Below are 16,787 nucleotides of genomic sequence, written 5' to 3'. Positions count from 1 at the left end.
TATATATATATATATATATATATATATATATATACACACACACACACATGTATATATGTATACATATATACATACATATATACATATATACATACATATATACATATATACATACATATATACATATATACATATATATATATATGGCTGGATGCAGGGGCTCACACCTGTAATCCCAACACTTTGGGAGGCTGAGACTGACGGGGAGGATTGCTAGAGGCCAGGAGCTGGAGATCAGCCTGGGCAACATAGTGAGGTCCTGTCTGTACAGAAAAAAAAGCCAGTTGTGGTGGCACGCGCGTATACTGCCAGCTGCTCCACAGGCTGAGGCAGGCAGGAGTTCAAGGCTGCAGTGAGCTGTGGTCACACCACTGCAATCCAGCCTGAGTGACAGTGCGACCCCTCTCAAAATAATTTATAGGCGGGGCCCAATGGCTCATGCCTGTAGTCCCAGCACTTTCGCAGGCCAAGGCAGGTAGATCACGAGGTCAGGAGATTGAGACCATCCTGGCTAACATGGTGAAACCCCGTATCTACTAAAATACAAAAAATTAGCCAGGTGTGGTGGCGTGTACCTGTAGTCCTGGCTGCTTGGGAGGCTGAGGCAGGACAATCACTTCAACCCGGGATGCAGAGGTTGCAGTGAACTGAGACCACGCCACTGCACTCCAGCCTGGTGACAGAATGAGACCTCGTCTCAAATAATAATAATGATAATAATAATAATTATTATTATTATATAAAGAAATAGAGATGTGGGTGGAGAGGTGGAGGGGAGTATGGGCTGAATCTAGGCAGGAACCAGAACCAGAGGGGCCATGTGTGCTGATTTATTTAAGCTCAGGAGCTGTGCGGGCCACTGAAAGACCTTGTGTGGAGACTTATGTGATCTAATTGGCTTCCTAGCAAAGCCCTAGCTAGCAGGGGTGGAGGGGATGGGTGGGAGGGAAAGAGAGTAGTTGGGAAACCCATCAGAACAATCCAGGCAGGAGATAGCATGGCCCTGGTGAGGCTTCCGGAGTGAGGATGGAGAGAGAAGCAGATTGGGGTGCTGTTTAGAAGGTGAAAATGGTGTGAATGCAGACATGGAGTCTTTCACTGAGGTGGGAACAGGTGGATCAGGTGGGAGAAATGTGAAGAAACCAATAGGACTCGTGTCTCCCTATGCGTGTGGTGTGAGGGAGAGACCCTGGGGATGACTCCTGGGCTTCTAACAGGGAGAGTAGATGACTGGTGCCTTTGGCTGAGACACAGGACCTTCTGGAGGAGTAGCAGAGGGTGGGGAAGAAGATGCAGGGTGAGCCTGGCTTTCCACCCAGTGAGTTAGGTACCTGTGGGTTTTCCAGAGAAGGGAGCTGGGGGGGTGGTTTTGTGTGTGGACGTGAAGCTCCATCTAAGGCCCAGCAGCCTGGGGAACTGATGTGACAGGCCCATGGAGTATGCAGAGTGATGAGAGTGGAGCACAGGGCTGCTTCATCAGGGGAGCACCGTGGCCCAGAGGCTCCGACCCCTGAGCTTTCTGAAGGTCTGAGAGAAGATCAGAAACCTGAGTAGAAACCTCTAGTTTATTAGAAAGAAACCAAAATACCAAGAAAACCAAAATGTAACAATCCTGCAAAATATATTTCAAAAGCAAAATTAGAAAAGGTATTCAGTCTCTCATCTCCACAGTGAAAATGTTTCCTGGGATGTGGATGCATTTTAGTGTATTTAATACATGTGATGTGATGTAGGCGAGGCGTCTTCCAAAGATGTCGCTCCTAACATCTAGGAAAGGAGGTGGGGTGTGAGAAGGCATCTATTCCTTCACTGGGACCCACACCCTTCATTCCACAGCCACCAGGACTCTCTTCTTTTTTCCGTGGGAGAACTCCCTGTTCTGGCCTTTCCTCGATCTTACCAGACCCATCACCCTTGCAGAGGGCATACATGTGATGCTCCGTATAGAGTTTGTGGGTTCATAACTGAAGTGCAGTTCCCACAATATCTGCTCCTGATGAACCCTATCTGGGGTCACCTGCTCCCTCAGGTGTCCCACTGTGGCCTCCACATGGCTTGATCTGCTCCCACAGTCCCCACAAGATCTGATGAACCTCATCTGGGGTCGTCTGCTCCCTCGGGTGTCGCACCGTGGCCTCCCCACGGCTTGATCTGGTCAGGCGGTCCCTACAAGATCTGGTGCCAACGAACCTCATCTGGGGTCCCCTGCTCCTTCGGGTGTTCCACCGTGGCCTCCACACGGCCTGATATGGTCACGTGGCCCCAAGATCTGGTCCTGATGAACCTCATCTGGGGTCACCTGCTCCCTCGGTTGTCCCACGGTGGACTGCACACGGCTTGATCTGGTCACACTGTCCCCACGAGATCTGATCTCAACGAACCTCATCTGGGGTCGCCTGCTCCCTCGAGTGGCCCACCGTGTCCTCCACATAGCTTGATCTGCTCATGCGGTCCCCACAAGATCTGACGAACCTCATGTGAGGTCATCTGCTCCCTCGGGTGTCCAACCATGGCCTCCACATGGCTTGATGTGGTCACACAGTCCCCACAAGATCTGGTCCTGTGAACCTCATCTGGGGTCGCCTGCTCCCTCGGGTGTCCCATGGTGGACTGCACATGGCTTGATCTGGTCACGCTGTCCCCACAAGATCTGATCTCAACGAACCTCATCTGGGGTCGCCTGCTCCATCAGGTGTCCCACCGTGGCCTCCACATGGCTTGATGTGATCACGCAGTCCCCACAAGATCTGGTCTTGTGAACCTCATCTGGGGTCGCCTGCTCCCTTGGATGCCCCACCGTGGACTCCACGTGGCTTGGTCTTCTCAGGCGGATTTCACAAGATCTGACGAACCTCATGTGGGGTCGCCTGTTCCCTGGGGTGTCCCACCGTGGTCTGCTCAGGCTGACCCCCACAAGATCTGACGAACCTCATCTGGGGTCGCTTGTTCCCTTGGGTGTCCCACCGTGGACTCCACACGGCTTGATCTGGTCACGCTGTCCCCACAAGATCTGGTGTCAACAAACCTCATCCGGGGTCTTCGGGTGTCCGACCTTGGCCTCCACACAGCTTGATCTGATCATGCAGTCCCCACAAGATCTGATGAACCTCATCTGGGGTCGCTTGCTCCATCGGGTGTCCCATCATGGCCTCCACACACTAGGTCTGCTCAGGCGGACCCCACAAGATCTGATGAACCTCATCTGGGGTCGCTTGTTCCCTTAGGTGTCCCACCGTGGCCTCCACACCGCGTGATCTGGTCAGACAGTCCCCACAAGATCTGGTCCCGATGAACCTCACCTGGGGTCGCCTGCTCCCTCGGGTGTCCCACTGTGGCCTCCACATGGCTTGATCTGCTTAGGTGGTCCCTATAAGATCTGGTCCTGATGAACTTCATCTGGGATCGCCTGCTCCCTCGGATTTCCTACCATGGATTCCACACTGCTTGATCTGGTCACGCGGTCCCCACAACACCTGATGAACCCCATGTGGGGTCACCTGCTCCCTCAGGTGCCCCACCGTGGCCTCCACACCCGTTGATCTGGTCAGGTGGTCCCCACAAGATCTGATGAACCTCATCTGGGGTCTCCTGTTCTGTTGGATGTCTCACTGTGGCCTCCACATGGCTTGGTCTGCTCAGGTGGACCCCACAAGATCTGACGAACCTGAACTGGGGTCGCCTGCTCCCTCGGGTGTCCCACTGTGGCCTCCACATGGCTTGGTCTGCTCAGGCGGTCCCCACAAGATCTGGTTCGGTAGAACCTCATCGGGGGTCGCCTGCGCCCTCAGGTGTCCCACCATGGCCTCACACAGCTTGATCTGCTCATGCGGTCCCCACAAGATGGATAAACCTCATGTGGGGTCACCTGCTCCCTTGGGTGCCCCACTGTGGCCTCCACACGGCTTGATGTGGTCACACAGTCCCTACAAGATCTGGTCCCGACAGACCTCAACTGGGGTCGCCTGTCGCCTCGGGTGTCCCACCTTGGCCTTCACACAGCTTGATCTGGTCAGGCGGTCCCCACAAGATCTGGTTCGGTAGAACTTCATCTGGGGTCGCCTGCTGCCTTGGGTGTCCCACCGTGGCCTCCACATGGCTTGATATGGTCAGGCGGTCCCCACAAAATCTGATGAACCTCATCTGGGGTTGCCTGCTCCCTCGGGTGTCCTACCGTAGCCTCCACATATCTTGATCTACTTATGCGGTCCCCACGAGATCTGATTAACCTCATCTAGGGTCGCCTGCTCCGTCGGGTGACCCACCGTGGCCTCCATATGGCGTGGTCTGCTCAGGCGGACCCCACAAGTTGTGACGAATCTCATCTGGGGTCGCTTGTTCCCTCGGGTGTCCCACCGTGGCCTCCACGCGGCGTGATCTGGTCAGGCAGTCCCCACAAGATGTAGTCCAGATGAACCTCATCTGGGGTCGCAGTCCAGATGAACCTCATCTGGGGTCGCCTGCTCCCCTGGGTGTCCCACAGTGGACTCCACACGGCTTGATCTGGTCACACTTTCCCCACAAGATCTGGTCTCAACAAAACCTCATCTGGGGTCGTCTGCTCCCTCAGGTGGCCCACCGTAGCCTCCAGACAGCTTGATCTGCCCAAGCGGTCCCCACAAGATCTGATGAACCTCATCTGGGGTCGCCTGATCCTTCGGGTGTTCCACTGTGGCCTCCACACGGCTTGATGTGGTCATGCAGTCCCCACAAGATCTGATGAACCTCATGTAGAGTCACCTGTTCCCTCGGGTGTCCCACCGTGGCCTCCACATGGCTTAATCTGCTCAGGCAGTCCCCACAAGATCTGGTCCCGATGAATCTCATCTGGGGTCACCTGCTCTCTCAGGTGTCCCAGCGGGGCCTCCACACGGTGTGATCTGGTCAGGCGGTTCCCACAAGATCTGGTCCCAGTGAACCTCATCTGGGGTCACCTACTCCCTCGGGTGTCCTACCGTGGACTCCACATGGCTTGATCTGGTCATGCTGTCCCAACAAAATCTGGTCTCAACAAACCTCATCTGGGGTCGCCTGCTCCCTCGGGTGGCCCACCGTGGCCTCCACACAGCTTGATCTGCTCATGCAGTCTGCACAAGATTTGATGAACCTCATGTGGGGTCACCTGCTCCCTCAGGTATCCCACCATGGCCTCCACACAGCTTGATGTGGTCACGCAGTCCTCACAAGATCTGGTCCCAATGAATCGTATCTGGGGTCACCTGCTACCTAGGGTGTCCCGCCATGGACTCCAACACATCTTGATCTGCTTCTGCGGTCCCCACAAGATCTGGTGAACCTCATCTGGGGTCGCCTGCTCCATCGAGTGTCCCATCGTGGCCTCCACACACTTGGTCTGCTCAGGTGAACCCCACAATATCTGACGAATCTCATCTGGGGTCACTTGTTCCCTCGGGTGTCCCAGTGTGGCCTCCACGTGGCGTGATCTGGTCAGGCGGTCCCCAAAGATATGGTCCCAATGAACCTCATCTGGGATCGCCTGCTCCCTCGGGTGTCACACTGTGGCCTCCACACGGCTTGATCTGGTCAGGCAGTCCCCATAAGATCTGGTCCTGACGAACCTCATCTGGGGTCGCCTGCTCCCTCGGGTGTCCCACCGTGGCCTCCACACGGCTTGATCTGCTCAGGTGGTCCCAACAAGATCTGGTCCTGATGAACGTCATCGGGGATCGCCTGCTCCCTCGGATTTCCTACAATGGACTCCACACTGCTTGATTTGGTCACACGGTCCCCACAACACCTGATGAAACCCATGTGGGGTCACCTGTTCCCTCAGGTGCCCCACCGTGGCCTCCACACTCCTTGATCTGGTCAGGTGGTCCCCACAAGATCTGGTCCCGATGAACCTCATCTGAGGTCGCCTGCTCCCTCGGGTGTCCTACCCTGGCCTCCAAACAGCTTGATCTGCTCATGTGGTCCCCACAAGATCTGATGAACCTCATCTGGGGTCTTCTGTTCCATCGGGTGTCTCACCGTGGCCTCCACACAGCTTGGTCTGCTCAGGCGGACCCCACAAGATCTGACGAACCTGAACTGGGGTCGCCTGCTCCCTTGAGTGTCCCACCATGGCCTCCACATGGCTTGATCTGGTCAGGCGGTCCCCACAAGATCCGGTTCGGATGAACCTCATCTGGGGTCTCCTGTTCCCTCGGGTGTCCCACCGTGGCCTCCACACGGCGTGATCTGGTCAGGCAGTCCCCACAAGATCTGGTTCAGATGAACCTCATCTGGGGTCGCCTGCTCCCTCGGGTGTCCCACCGTGTCCTCCACACGGCTTGATCTGGTCAAGCGGTCCCCACAAGATCTGGTCCCGATGAACTTCATGTGGGGTCGCCTGCTCCCTCGGGTGTCCTACCATGACCTCCACACAGCATGATCTGATCATGTGGTCCCCACAAGATCTGATGAACCGTACCTGGTGTCGCCTGCTCCATCGGGTGTCCCACCATGGCCTCCACACAGCTTGGTCTGCTCAGGCGGACCCCACAAGATCTGACGAATCTCATCTGGGGTCGCTTGTTCCCTTGGGTGTCCTACCATGCCCTCCACGTGGCGTGATCTGGTCAGGAGGTCCGCCACAAGATCCGGTCCTGATGAACTTCATCTGGAATCGCCTGCTCCCTCGAATTTCCTGCCGTGGACTCCACACTGCTTGATCCGGTCACGCAGTCCCCACAACATCTGATGAACCTCATGTGGGGTCACCTGCTCCCTCGGGTGTCCCACTGTGGCTTCCACATCCCTTGATCTGGTCAGGCGGTCCCCACAAGATCTGGTTTGGATAAACCTCATCTGGGGTCGCCTGCTCTCTCGGGTGTCCCACCATGGCCTCCACATGGCGTGATATGGTCAGGCAGTCCCCACAAGATCTGGTTCGGATGAACCTCATCTGGGGTCGCCTGCTCCCTCGGGTGTCCCACCATGGCCTCCACACGGTGTGATCTGGTCAGGCAGTCCCCACAAGATCTGGTCCTAATGAACCTCATCTGAGGTCTCCTACTCCCTCGGGTGTCCTACTGTGGACTCCACACGGCTTGATCTGGTCATGCTGTCCCCACAAGATTTGGTCTCAACTTCATCTGGGGTTGCCTGCTTCCTCAGGTGTCCCATGGTGGCCTCCAAACGACTTTGATCTGCTCATGCGGTAAACACAAGATCTGGTCCCAACGAACCTCATCTGGGGTCGCTTGCTCCCTCAGGTGTCCCACCGTGGCCTCCCTATGGCTTGATATAGTCAAGCGGTCCCCACAAGATCTGATGAACGTCATCTGGAATCACCTGCTCCCTCGGGTGTCCCACCATGGCCTTCACACGGATTGATCTGGTCAGGTGGTCCCCACAAGATCTGGCCCCGATGAACCTCATGTGGGGTCATCTGCTCCCTCGGGTGTCCAACTGTGGCTTCCACATAGCTTGATCTGATCATGCGGTCCCCAGAATATTTGATGAACCTCATCTGGGTTCACCTGCTCCAGCAGTGTCCCACCGTGGCCTCTACATGGCTTGGTCTGCTCAGGCGGACCCCATAAGATCTGATGAACCTCATGTGAGGTCGCCTGGTCTCAGGTGTCCCACCGTGGTCTCCACACAACTTGATCTGGTCCCAGTGAACCTCATGTGGGGTCGCCTGCTCCCTCAGGTGTCCCACCGTGGTCTTCTCGTGGCTTGATCTGGTCACGCGGTCCCCACAAGATCTGGTCCCGATGAACGTCATCTGGTGTCGCCTGCTCCCTCAGGTGTCCCCTGTGGCCTCCCCATGGCTTGATCTCATCAGACGGTCCCCAGAAGATCTGGTCCCGATGAACCTCCTCTGGGGTCGCCTGCTCTCTGGAATGTGCCACCATGGACTTCACACGGCTTGATCTAGTCAGGTGGTCCCCGTAAGATCTGATGAACTTCATCTGGGGTCGCCTGCTACTTCGGGTGTCCCACCATGGCCTCCACACAGCTTGATCTTGTCATGCGGTCCCCACAAGATCTGGTCCTGATGAACCTCATGTGGGGTCGCCTGCTCCCTCGGGTGTCCCACCGTGGCCTCTACACGGCTTGATATGCTCATGCAGTCCCCACAAGATCTGGTCCCGATGAACCTCATCTGGCGTCACCTGCTCTCTTGGGTGTCCCACCATGGCCTCCACGTGGCTTGATATGGTCACGTGGACCCTACAAAATCTGGTCCCGATGAACCTCATCTGGGTTCGCCTGCTCCCTTGGGTGTCCCACCATCACCTCCATGCTGCTTGGTCTGGTCTGGAGCACTCTGGGTGCCCTCTTGCTCCCTACCTGCTCCGCGTCTTCTGCCAACTCCAGGCAACTGCATCCTTTTCTGTCTCCAGGCAACTGTCCCTGTGGGACCACCCTTCTGGAGTAGGTCTTGTTTTTATTGCCCATCCACCTCACCCCGCTCCCACTTCTCAGGGTCTTATTTCACACCCCGCCTGCTTCCAGTGGTCAACTCACCTGCCTGGGGCTTCTCAGCTCCTGCCTGGTTACTGGAACTGCCCCTGCACATGGCCTGGAAAGGACTGACCACCAAGTGGATGACCCAGGAGGTAATGGACATATGATTGGATCTCATCTTGGCCAATCATTCCCTAAAAGAAATTTTGTAAGGAGTCAGAAATCTCTCCCACTTAAAAGCAGATGTCAAGAATCCAAACTCTGTGTCTGTCTCAGAAAACTGGAGGTTTTCTATATGAAGAACATTCTAGTCAGTGTGGCCAGTATCACCAACATGATAATATAGACAGAATAACTCCAATTCTAAGTAACATGGTGACTTGAGAGGTTTTTTAAATATTTATTTGTAAAATACACATAATATAAAACTTACCATCTTAGGCATTTTTTTTTTTTTTTTTTTTTTAAACAGAGTCTAGTCTAGCTCTGTCATCCAGGCTGGAGTGCAATGGTGCAATCTCCACTCACTACAACCTCCGCCTCCTGGGTTCAAGCAATTCTCCTGCCTCAGCCTCCCGAGTAGCTGGGACTACAGGCGTGCACCACCACGCCCAGCTAATAGTTTTGTATTGTTGTAGAGATGAGGTTTCACCATATTGGCCAGGCTGGTCTCGAACTCCTGACTTGTGATCCGCCTGCCTCGGCCTTCCCATCTTAGGCATTTTTAAGTACACAAAAGTATATTCACATTGCATTAAACCAGTCTCCAGAATATCTTTGCATGCATAAAACAACTCTGCATTTCCCCGTCCCTCCAGCCTTCATTATATGAAGTATCCCTATCTTAAGTTTTGTTTTTATGAATGACTCTGGATACTTCATATAATATCACTTACTTTAAAAGGTCCAAAAGTATCGCTAGGATGGGTGAATTAGCCATCTGATTTAGTGTGCGCCTAAACACTCTTCCCGGCCATACATTCATTCATTCATTCTGACATCATGTGCTGCGCGATGCGTTTGGGTGTTTGGGAGACTCTGTTGAACGTGTTTTTCTATTGGATTGGTTGCCTATTTATTAGCTTGTTGAAGTTCTTTATTGAGAATCATGTGTGCTACAAATACATTTTCTCTGTTTGTGGCTTGCCTTTTTATGTCTCTTAATGCTGTCTTTAGACACCAAAACTTTAAATGTGGTCAAATATATTAGTGTTTCCCTTTATGGTTATTGCTTCTTAATTGCCATTTATGGCATCTTTTCCTGATTTGATGTCCTGAAGATATATTTCTGTTATCTTCTAGATCAGTGCCATCCGATAAAAATATGAAGTGAGACATGTATTGCCTATCTAGACTAAATATTGTCTATCTAGGCTAAATATCTAGTGTCCACATCAGAGAGAAAAAGGAACCTGATAAAGCTAATGTTAATAATGTTTTATTTAACTTGGTATATCCAATGGTATATCCAAATTATTTTACTTTCAAAGTTTCAGTATAAAAATTGACACATGGCTGGGCATGGTGGCTTATGCCTGTAATCCCAGCACTTTGGGAGGCTGAGGCGGGCAGATCACATGAGGTCAGCAGTTGGAGACCAGCCTGATCAACATGGTGAGACTCTGTCTCTACTAAATACAAAAAATTAGCCTGTCGTGGTTGAGCATGTCTGTAATCCCAGCTACTTGGGAGGCTGAGGCAGGAGAACTGCTTAAACCCAGGAGGTGGAGGTTGCAGTGAGCCGAGATTGCGTTATTACACTCCAGCCTGGGCAACAAGAGTGAAACTCTGTCTCAAGAAAAAAAAAAAAAATTGAGACATTTGACATTGTTCTTTCTAGTTAATTTATTTATTTTCTCCTGCCTCAGCCTCCTGAGTAGCTGGGATTACAGGCGCCTGCCACTGCTCCTGGCTAATTTTTTTTGTTTTGTTTGGTTTGTTTTGTTTTTTGTTTTTTTTTTTTTTTTTGAGACGGAGTCTCTCTCTGTCGCCTGGGCTGGAGTGCAGTGGCCGGATCTCAGCTCACTGCAAGCTCCGCCTCCCGGGTTTACGCCATTCTCCTGTCTCAGCCTCCCAAGTAGCTGGGACTACAGGCGTCCACCACCTCGCCTGGCTAGTTTTTTGTATTTTTTAGTAGAGATGGGGTTTCACAGTGTTAGCCAGGATGGTCTCGATCTCCTGACCTCGTGATCCGCCCGTCTCGGCCTCCCAAAGTGCTGGGATTACAGGCTTGAGCCACCGCACCCGGCCTTTTTTGGTATTTTTAATAGAGATAGGGTTTCACCGTCTTGGCCAGGCTGGTCTCGAACTCCTGACCTCTTGATCCACCCACCTTGGCCTCCCAAAGTGCTGGGATTACAGGCGTGAACCACCACGCCCAGCCCGTTTTTCCTACTGTTTAAAATTCCAGCGGGGCGGCAGCAGGGGCGCCTCTGGAGGCTGCAGTCCAGGTCCTGGCTTCGGCCCCAGCCCCACCATGGTGACCCTTGCTGACCTGCTGCTGCTACTGGCCGGGCTCCTGGCCATAGCTTTAGGCTACTTTGTTAGCATCAGCCCCATGCCGAGGAGTGCTTCTTTGAGCGGGTCACCTCGGGCACCAAGATGGGCCTCATCTCTGAGGTGGTGGAGGGCGGCTTCCTGGACATCGATGTGGAGGTAACAGGACGAGATAATAAAGGGATTTACAAAGGAGATGGAGAATCCAGTGGGAAATACACATTTGCTGCTCACATGGATGGAACATGCAATTTGTTTTAGTAACCGGATGTCTACCATGACTCCAAAAATAGTGATGTTCACCATTGATATTGGGGAGGCTCCAAAAGGACAAGACATGGAAAAAGAAGCTCACCAGAACAACTTAGAAGAAATGATCAGTGAGCTAGCAGTGGCGATGACAGCCGGAAAGCACAAACAGGAATACATGGAAATCCGGAGAGGATACACGGAGCCATCAACAACACCACAAACAGCAGAGTGGTTCTTTGGTCCTTCTTTGAAGCTCTTGTTCTAGTTGCCATGATACTGGGACAGATCTACTACCTGAAGAGCTTTTTTGAAGTCCAGAGGCTTATTTAAGAAGCCTCTTCCTGGCTGGTCACGGTGGCTTACGCCTGTGATCCCAGCGGATCACGAGGTCAGGAGTTCAAGACCAGCCTGACCAACATGGTGAAACCCCCTCTCTACTATAAATACAAAAATTAGCTGGGCGTGGTGGTGTGAGCCTGTAATCCCAGCTGCTCAGGAGGCTGAGGAAAGAGAATCCCTTGAACCCGGGAGGTGGAGGTTGCAGTGAGCCGAGATCACACCACTGCACTCCAGTCTAGGTGACAGAGACTCTGTCTCAAAAAAAAAAAAAAAGCCTCTTCCTGATGATCCTAAACTCTGAATTCACTGTTTACCAAACATCTTGGTCATAATAATATCATTAGTTTCTCCATTTTTATTTTCTGAACTATATATTCACAACTTATGTTTCTTTGTGATTAATAGATATTGGGATATTGGGGGGGGAAACACCTTTTCAGGAAAGTTACAGTGGAAATTTGACAGTTGATTGGCATAATTTCTTATTTGAATGCTCCCTCCATTAAGTGAAATATGGGGTATAGTGTTTTATTATTTCTTCTTTTTGTTTTCACAATAAAATGCAGTTTGTTCAGGAAGTCAGCACAAAGCCTGTACTGTACTAAAATGACTGCATTCTTTGGACTCCCTCCATCTGTGGTTCAGGTCACTAAGATTTTGTTGAGTCCTTATGAGAAACAACAGTATGAATCTTGATGGTTTCTGCCCATCCTAATGGCAGAGCTCTCTGACTTGGGCGTATGCTGCCAGGCTGGGTACTTTTCTACTTTGTTTTTTTGTTTTGCTTTAAAGCTGTAACTCAGCATACATTTTGCCCCATACATTTCTTCATTGAACCTTAGGACTGAATCACCTCCAGTTAAATTGATGACACAAGTAGCTAATAATCATTTTTGGGTTTCTGCCTGACCTTCTAATTGTCTGTTAAAGCTAGTTCCCTGGGTGAGAGAATCGAAATGACTTTCTCTTGTTCTCTGATGATGGGTTTAAAATTGCCAGTGAGTGGTAGCTCTTTTTCTATTCACACTGGCACATCCACTTCCCTCACTCGGCACATAAGAAACATGCATTTACATAATTGGAAAAATCTGGATTTCTGATGCCAAAGGGATAAAGCCTCTTGGATTTCATTGCAGTGATATATAGCCACTATTATATTTTTGATCAGTGGTCTTTGTTTTGGGCATCAGTGTCCGCCCCAGGGTTTTTGTTTCGGTCTTTCTTTAGGTCTTGCTTTTTCAGCACATGTAAATTTTGCTTTGTGTAAAATGAAATGACTTTCTCTTGTTCTCTGATGATGGGTTTAAAATTAGAAGAGCCTCTGGTTTTGGTATGGGTACAATCCAGGATTACATTATGACTCATATATATTAGTTGTACTTTTTTTTATCTTTGCAACAGGAAAACTACAAGTAATGACTTTTACATAATTAAGTTTGTTACAGGTTTTCATGTGCAGGATAAACAATTTTTCAACCTTGGGTGAGAACACTTGCAACAGTTTATTGAGAAGGTGACTTTCACCTTAGGACAACTGTTGCATGCATGCGTGTGTGTGTGTGTGTGTGTGTGTGTGTGTGTGTGTGTGTGTAACACTTCAAAATTGATTTAAACTATGTAAACTTAAAATTGGTTGTATCTAATATGTCTCAGGTTTGGTAAATAAATAATTCTTTTTAAAAACAACAACAAAATTCCAGTGTAAGTTCTACACTTAATAGCACGTCTCAAGTGTTCAATATCCATGCATGGGCACAGCAATGTGGCAGTCTTTCTGCTCTCGTTCTGTAGCATTTGTCTGCTTGTCTATGTTTTCCCCACTCCTACACTATCTTAATTACTATAATTTTCATGATGAGTTCTGATACCTAGTAGGCAAAAATGTCTTAGGAGAATGTGGACTAACCTTGGCTTTTTGCATTTCTGTATAAATTTTAGTTGTCAAGTTCTCAAAAATATAGTGGGATTTTAATTGAGATTCTGTTGAATCTAGATATCTGAAGTCCCTGCCATGGTTCTGGAATCCTAGGGTGAATACAAATAAATTATGGAATAAACAAGACCCGAAAAACATGAACAAAATCAAAACTGAGTCTCCGTCTGTCTCTAGCAGGGGACTTGTGCCCTGTGAGCTCTCAGGGGTAATGGTTCTTGCCCTTACTTTAACCCAGGGCAGGACTTACCCTCCTTGGGAACAGATGAGGTGCTTCCCACTCCTTATTCACCTCTACCTTCTCTGTCTCTGGCCCTATGGTTTGTTCTGTGGCTACAGACTGAGTTCCATGGAGAAGCCAGGGACAAATGTAGAAGCTTAGGCCATCTGGCTGATCAGGCAGGGAAGGAAAGGAGCAGACTGTTTCGAGAAAGAAAATCGAAGAGGATTAACAAGATGGGAGTGAAGGCAAAATACAGATAGCAGTAGGTGACCAGGACCTGGCCATGGAAAGGGCTTCTGGGACTTACTGAGGCTGAATGCAGGTTTGCCATTGTCTTGCTTCTCTTTATCCACCAGGTCAGGCTGCTGAAGCCATGGTCTTGGCCATTCTGAACTACACCAAAACTGCTCCAGGAGCAGGAAAAACATCTCCAAGATGAGATCTTTGAATCGCCAGGTCTGGTTGCAGGTGCCGGGGCTGGAGGCTGAGTTCTAGAAAGAAGGGCTACAAGGAGGAGTAAGGGATTGATAGGGTAACAGGAAAAAGTTCAGGGGCCGCAGCATTCGCAAACAGAGCTAGAAGTAGCAGAGGAATAGATAGAGGAGTCACAGGAAAGAGTTCTGGGACTAGAGTATTGGGAAGAAGTAGGGCTAGGGTAAGGAGTAGGGGGGTAGACAGGGGAGTGACAGGAAGGAATTCTGGGACCACAGCATTGGCAAGCAGGGCTAGGAGGAGGAGTAGGTGGATAGATAGGGGAGTCACAGGAAGGAGCTCTGGAACCACAGCTTTGGCAAGCAGGGCTAAGAGGGCTAGGGGCATAGACAGGGAAGTTGCCAGAAAGAGTTGTGGGACCACGGCATTGGCAAATAGATAGTCCGTAATGACTAGCAGAGGAGCAGGGCAGGAAGAGTTTTAGGGTAGGGTAGTGGGGAGGGCAGGCTTGAGCCACAGTGGGATAACAGTGAGAGCAGAAAACTGAGAAATCTACATACTTCTGGAGAGGAGAAAGAGTCCTGGCAGATTGAGGAAAAAGAGGGGGTAAGTGGGTTGCCTTAGGAGAGCGGGTTGGATTACAAGGGCGGGATGGATTAGGAGGGTGTGGAATCAAACTGGGTATCGGGCGGGGTGGAAACTGAGAAATTGGAGGGAGCCTTCTTGTCATTTCTTCATTGAGAATTCTAGTTAATCACTTGTCCCAGTGAGTCCAAATGAGTAACTGGGGTGTTGCCCAGACCTACTCCAGCATTTATCTCGTGGCCACCGCTCGCATCATACCATGTCTGAATGCCCATTATGATGCTTATGTGCCCCTCCCTTTTGGTCTAGGGAGAGGATCCCAGTCTCCAGGTTTAAGAGTATCATGGCAAATAGCAAAGAGAAGAAATGGGGGCTGTAATATTAGTCCCTGTTCTGGGGATACCATATAGTTATGCCCCTCAGTAGGCAAAGTTTGATTAAAGGGCCAAGAAGGAGTTAGGGGCTTGGGGTCTAGGAGAGTGGTTCTGAAGCAGGACTTGGGAAAATGGGAAGAAGTCAGTGCCCCAGTCTTTCACTTACGTTTTTCAAAGTACTTTCACATCATTTATATCACTGTATGAATATATGTGATTAGAAGAGAGATGCTATGTTCACTGTGTCAATGAGGACACTGAAGACCAGAGAGGAAGCTGCCATAGGAGGGGGTGACAAAGCAAGTGGGACTAGAACTTGGGCCAAAAGGAGGGGCAGGTGGGAGGGAGCACAAAATAGCCCAGAGTGCTGACCAGCGGCCTCAACTGTTCCTGTCTCTCTACACAGGGTCCTGCAGGGGGCTCTTCAGAGCACAACTTGACTTTCTGTAGTAACCTCTTGGTCCCTGTGCCCCTGTACTCTTAACGGGAACCATAAACATAGGGCCAATGCTGGCAGGAGGACTGCCCACTCCTGGACACCTAATGACTAGATTTAAACTTTCTTGCTATCTGATTCCATGTGGGATGCCTAAGAAGGCCCCTGCACACTTCTCCATTCTTTTGTCTGATGGAGCAACCCTCTCTGCTGAACATTCCTAGTTTCTGTGATCACTATCCAAACCCTAAGCCCCTTTGTTCTCCTATTCTCTCCTGCATTCTTATCACTATATTCTGAATTCTCTCCCTTGGTCCAGCAACCCTTTCCTCCCACCCTGCACAAAACATTCAGTTGTCGTCTCTGGAAGTCCAGCTGTATGACAAGCCAATGTCCTGATTTCCGTTGGCTGCTCTATCATTGACAGTTCCTTGCATCTCCTGGCTGTAACTGTAACCTGGATTTCCCTTGAGGGCATTGCTTCCCTTGGATGTCAAGTAGAGATTACACATTCTCTCAAACTCCAAAGTACTTAAAGTACTTCAGGTGGGAATGTGGTTTATAGAGTCTCCTTGCTCCTTCGAATTCCTTGGGAATCATTATTTCTCTCTTCCTTGTAGAAAATCTCTTGCTCTTAGAAACATGTGCTACCCACCCCCACTGCTAGTTCCCTGGCACTGCCACCTTCAGATCTCTTGGAGATTTTCAGTGAAAACTTTCACACTTCTCCTAAAGTCTTATACTTGAGTTCATCCTGACTGACTTGAACGTCCATTTAAATGACCTGGTTTCATTCTATGGCCTCTGCTTTTCCTGATTTTTGTTTGTTTGTTTACTTTTAAGAAGTTTTGCATATTTTAGAAGTTTTATTTTAATTGATATGTGATTATTTTGGATATTTGTAGGATACAGTGTGATGTTTCTCTACATGTGTGCATTGAGCGATAGTCAAATCAGGGTATTTAGTAGATCTGTCACCTCAGCACTTAGCATTTCTTTGTAGTGAAAACCTAAGTCTTTCCTTGGAGTTATTGTGAAAGTTTTCTCACATATTCTGAACATTAACTCTCCTTGTTGTATGCATAGTTTGCATTTTGTCACCAAAGTCCATCACCTACATTCTAGTCCTTTTCATTACCCAAGAATTATCCCACTTACATGCTGTTCTGGCCACTGCCTCCTGTCCTTAGAGTATAATCACTAAACTGCTCTCACTTCGCTGGGGCCTCCAACTCACCCCTTTTATTCTTTTCTTTTTTCTTTCATAACAGGGTCTGACTTTGTCACCCAGGCTGGAGTGCA

General features: G+C 50.1%; 1 protein-coding gene and 1 pseudogene across 3 annotated transcripts in view; one reads left to right on the top strand and one right to left on the bottom strand.

The window, feature by feature from the left end:
• LOC108536092 (vegetative cell wall protein gp1-like) overlaps positions 1–14,820 on the bottom strand; it is a 20,430-nt gene extending 5,610 nt beyond the window's left edge. Inside the window, exons 1-4 of one of the 3 annotated variants that reach the window (XM_017882601.1) lie at positions 13,966–14,820; positions 13,686–13,855; positions 8,476–8,609; positions 1,659–8,361 (exon numbers count right to left, since the gene is read on the bottom strand). In XM_017882601.1, coding sequence (XP_017738090.1) covers positions 14,206–14,820 — 615 coding nt within the window. In that variant the 3' untranslated portion in view covers positions 1,659–8,361; positions 8,476–8,609; positions 13,686–13,855; positions 13,966–14,205. Of the gene's footprint in view, positions 1–1,658; positions 8,610–13,685; positions 13,856–13,965 lie in introns of those variants that run through there. The other 2 variants (XM_017882599.1, XM_017882598.1) reach the window with 2 other exon arrangements.
• On the top strand, positions 10,833–11,493 carry LOC108536093 (transmembrane emp24 domain-containing protein 2 pseudogene; annotated as a pseudogene).
• Positions 14,821–16,787: the final 1,967 nt, after the last annotated feature.

The sequence above is a fragment of the Rhinopithecus bieti genome, unplaced genomic scaffold, assembly GCF_001698545.2.
Source record: "Rhinopithecus bieti isolate Rb0 unplaced genomic scaffold, ASM169854v2 scaffold_13317, whole genome shotgun sequence".
NCBI classification, from domain to species: domain Eukaryota; kingdom Metazoa; phylum Chordata; class Mammalia; order Primates; family Cercopithecidae; genus Rhinopithecus; species Rhinopithecus bieti.
This window is presented reverse-complemented; position numbering and strand designations above follow the sequence as displayed.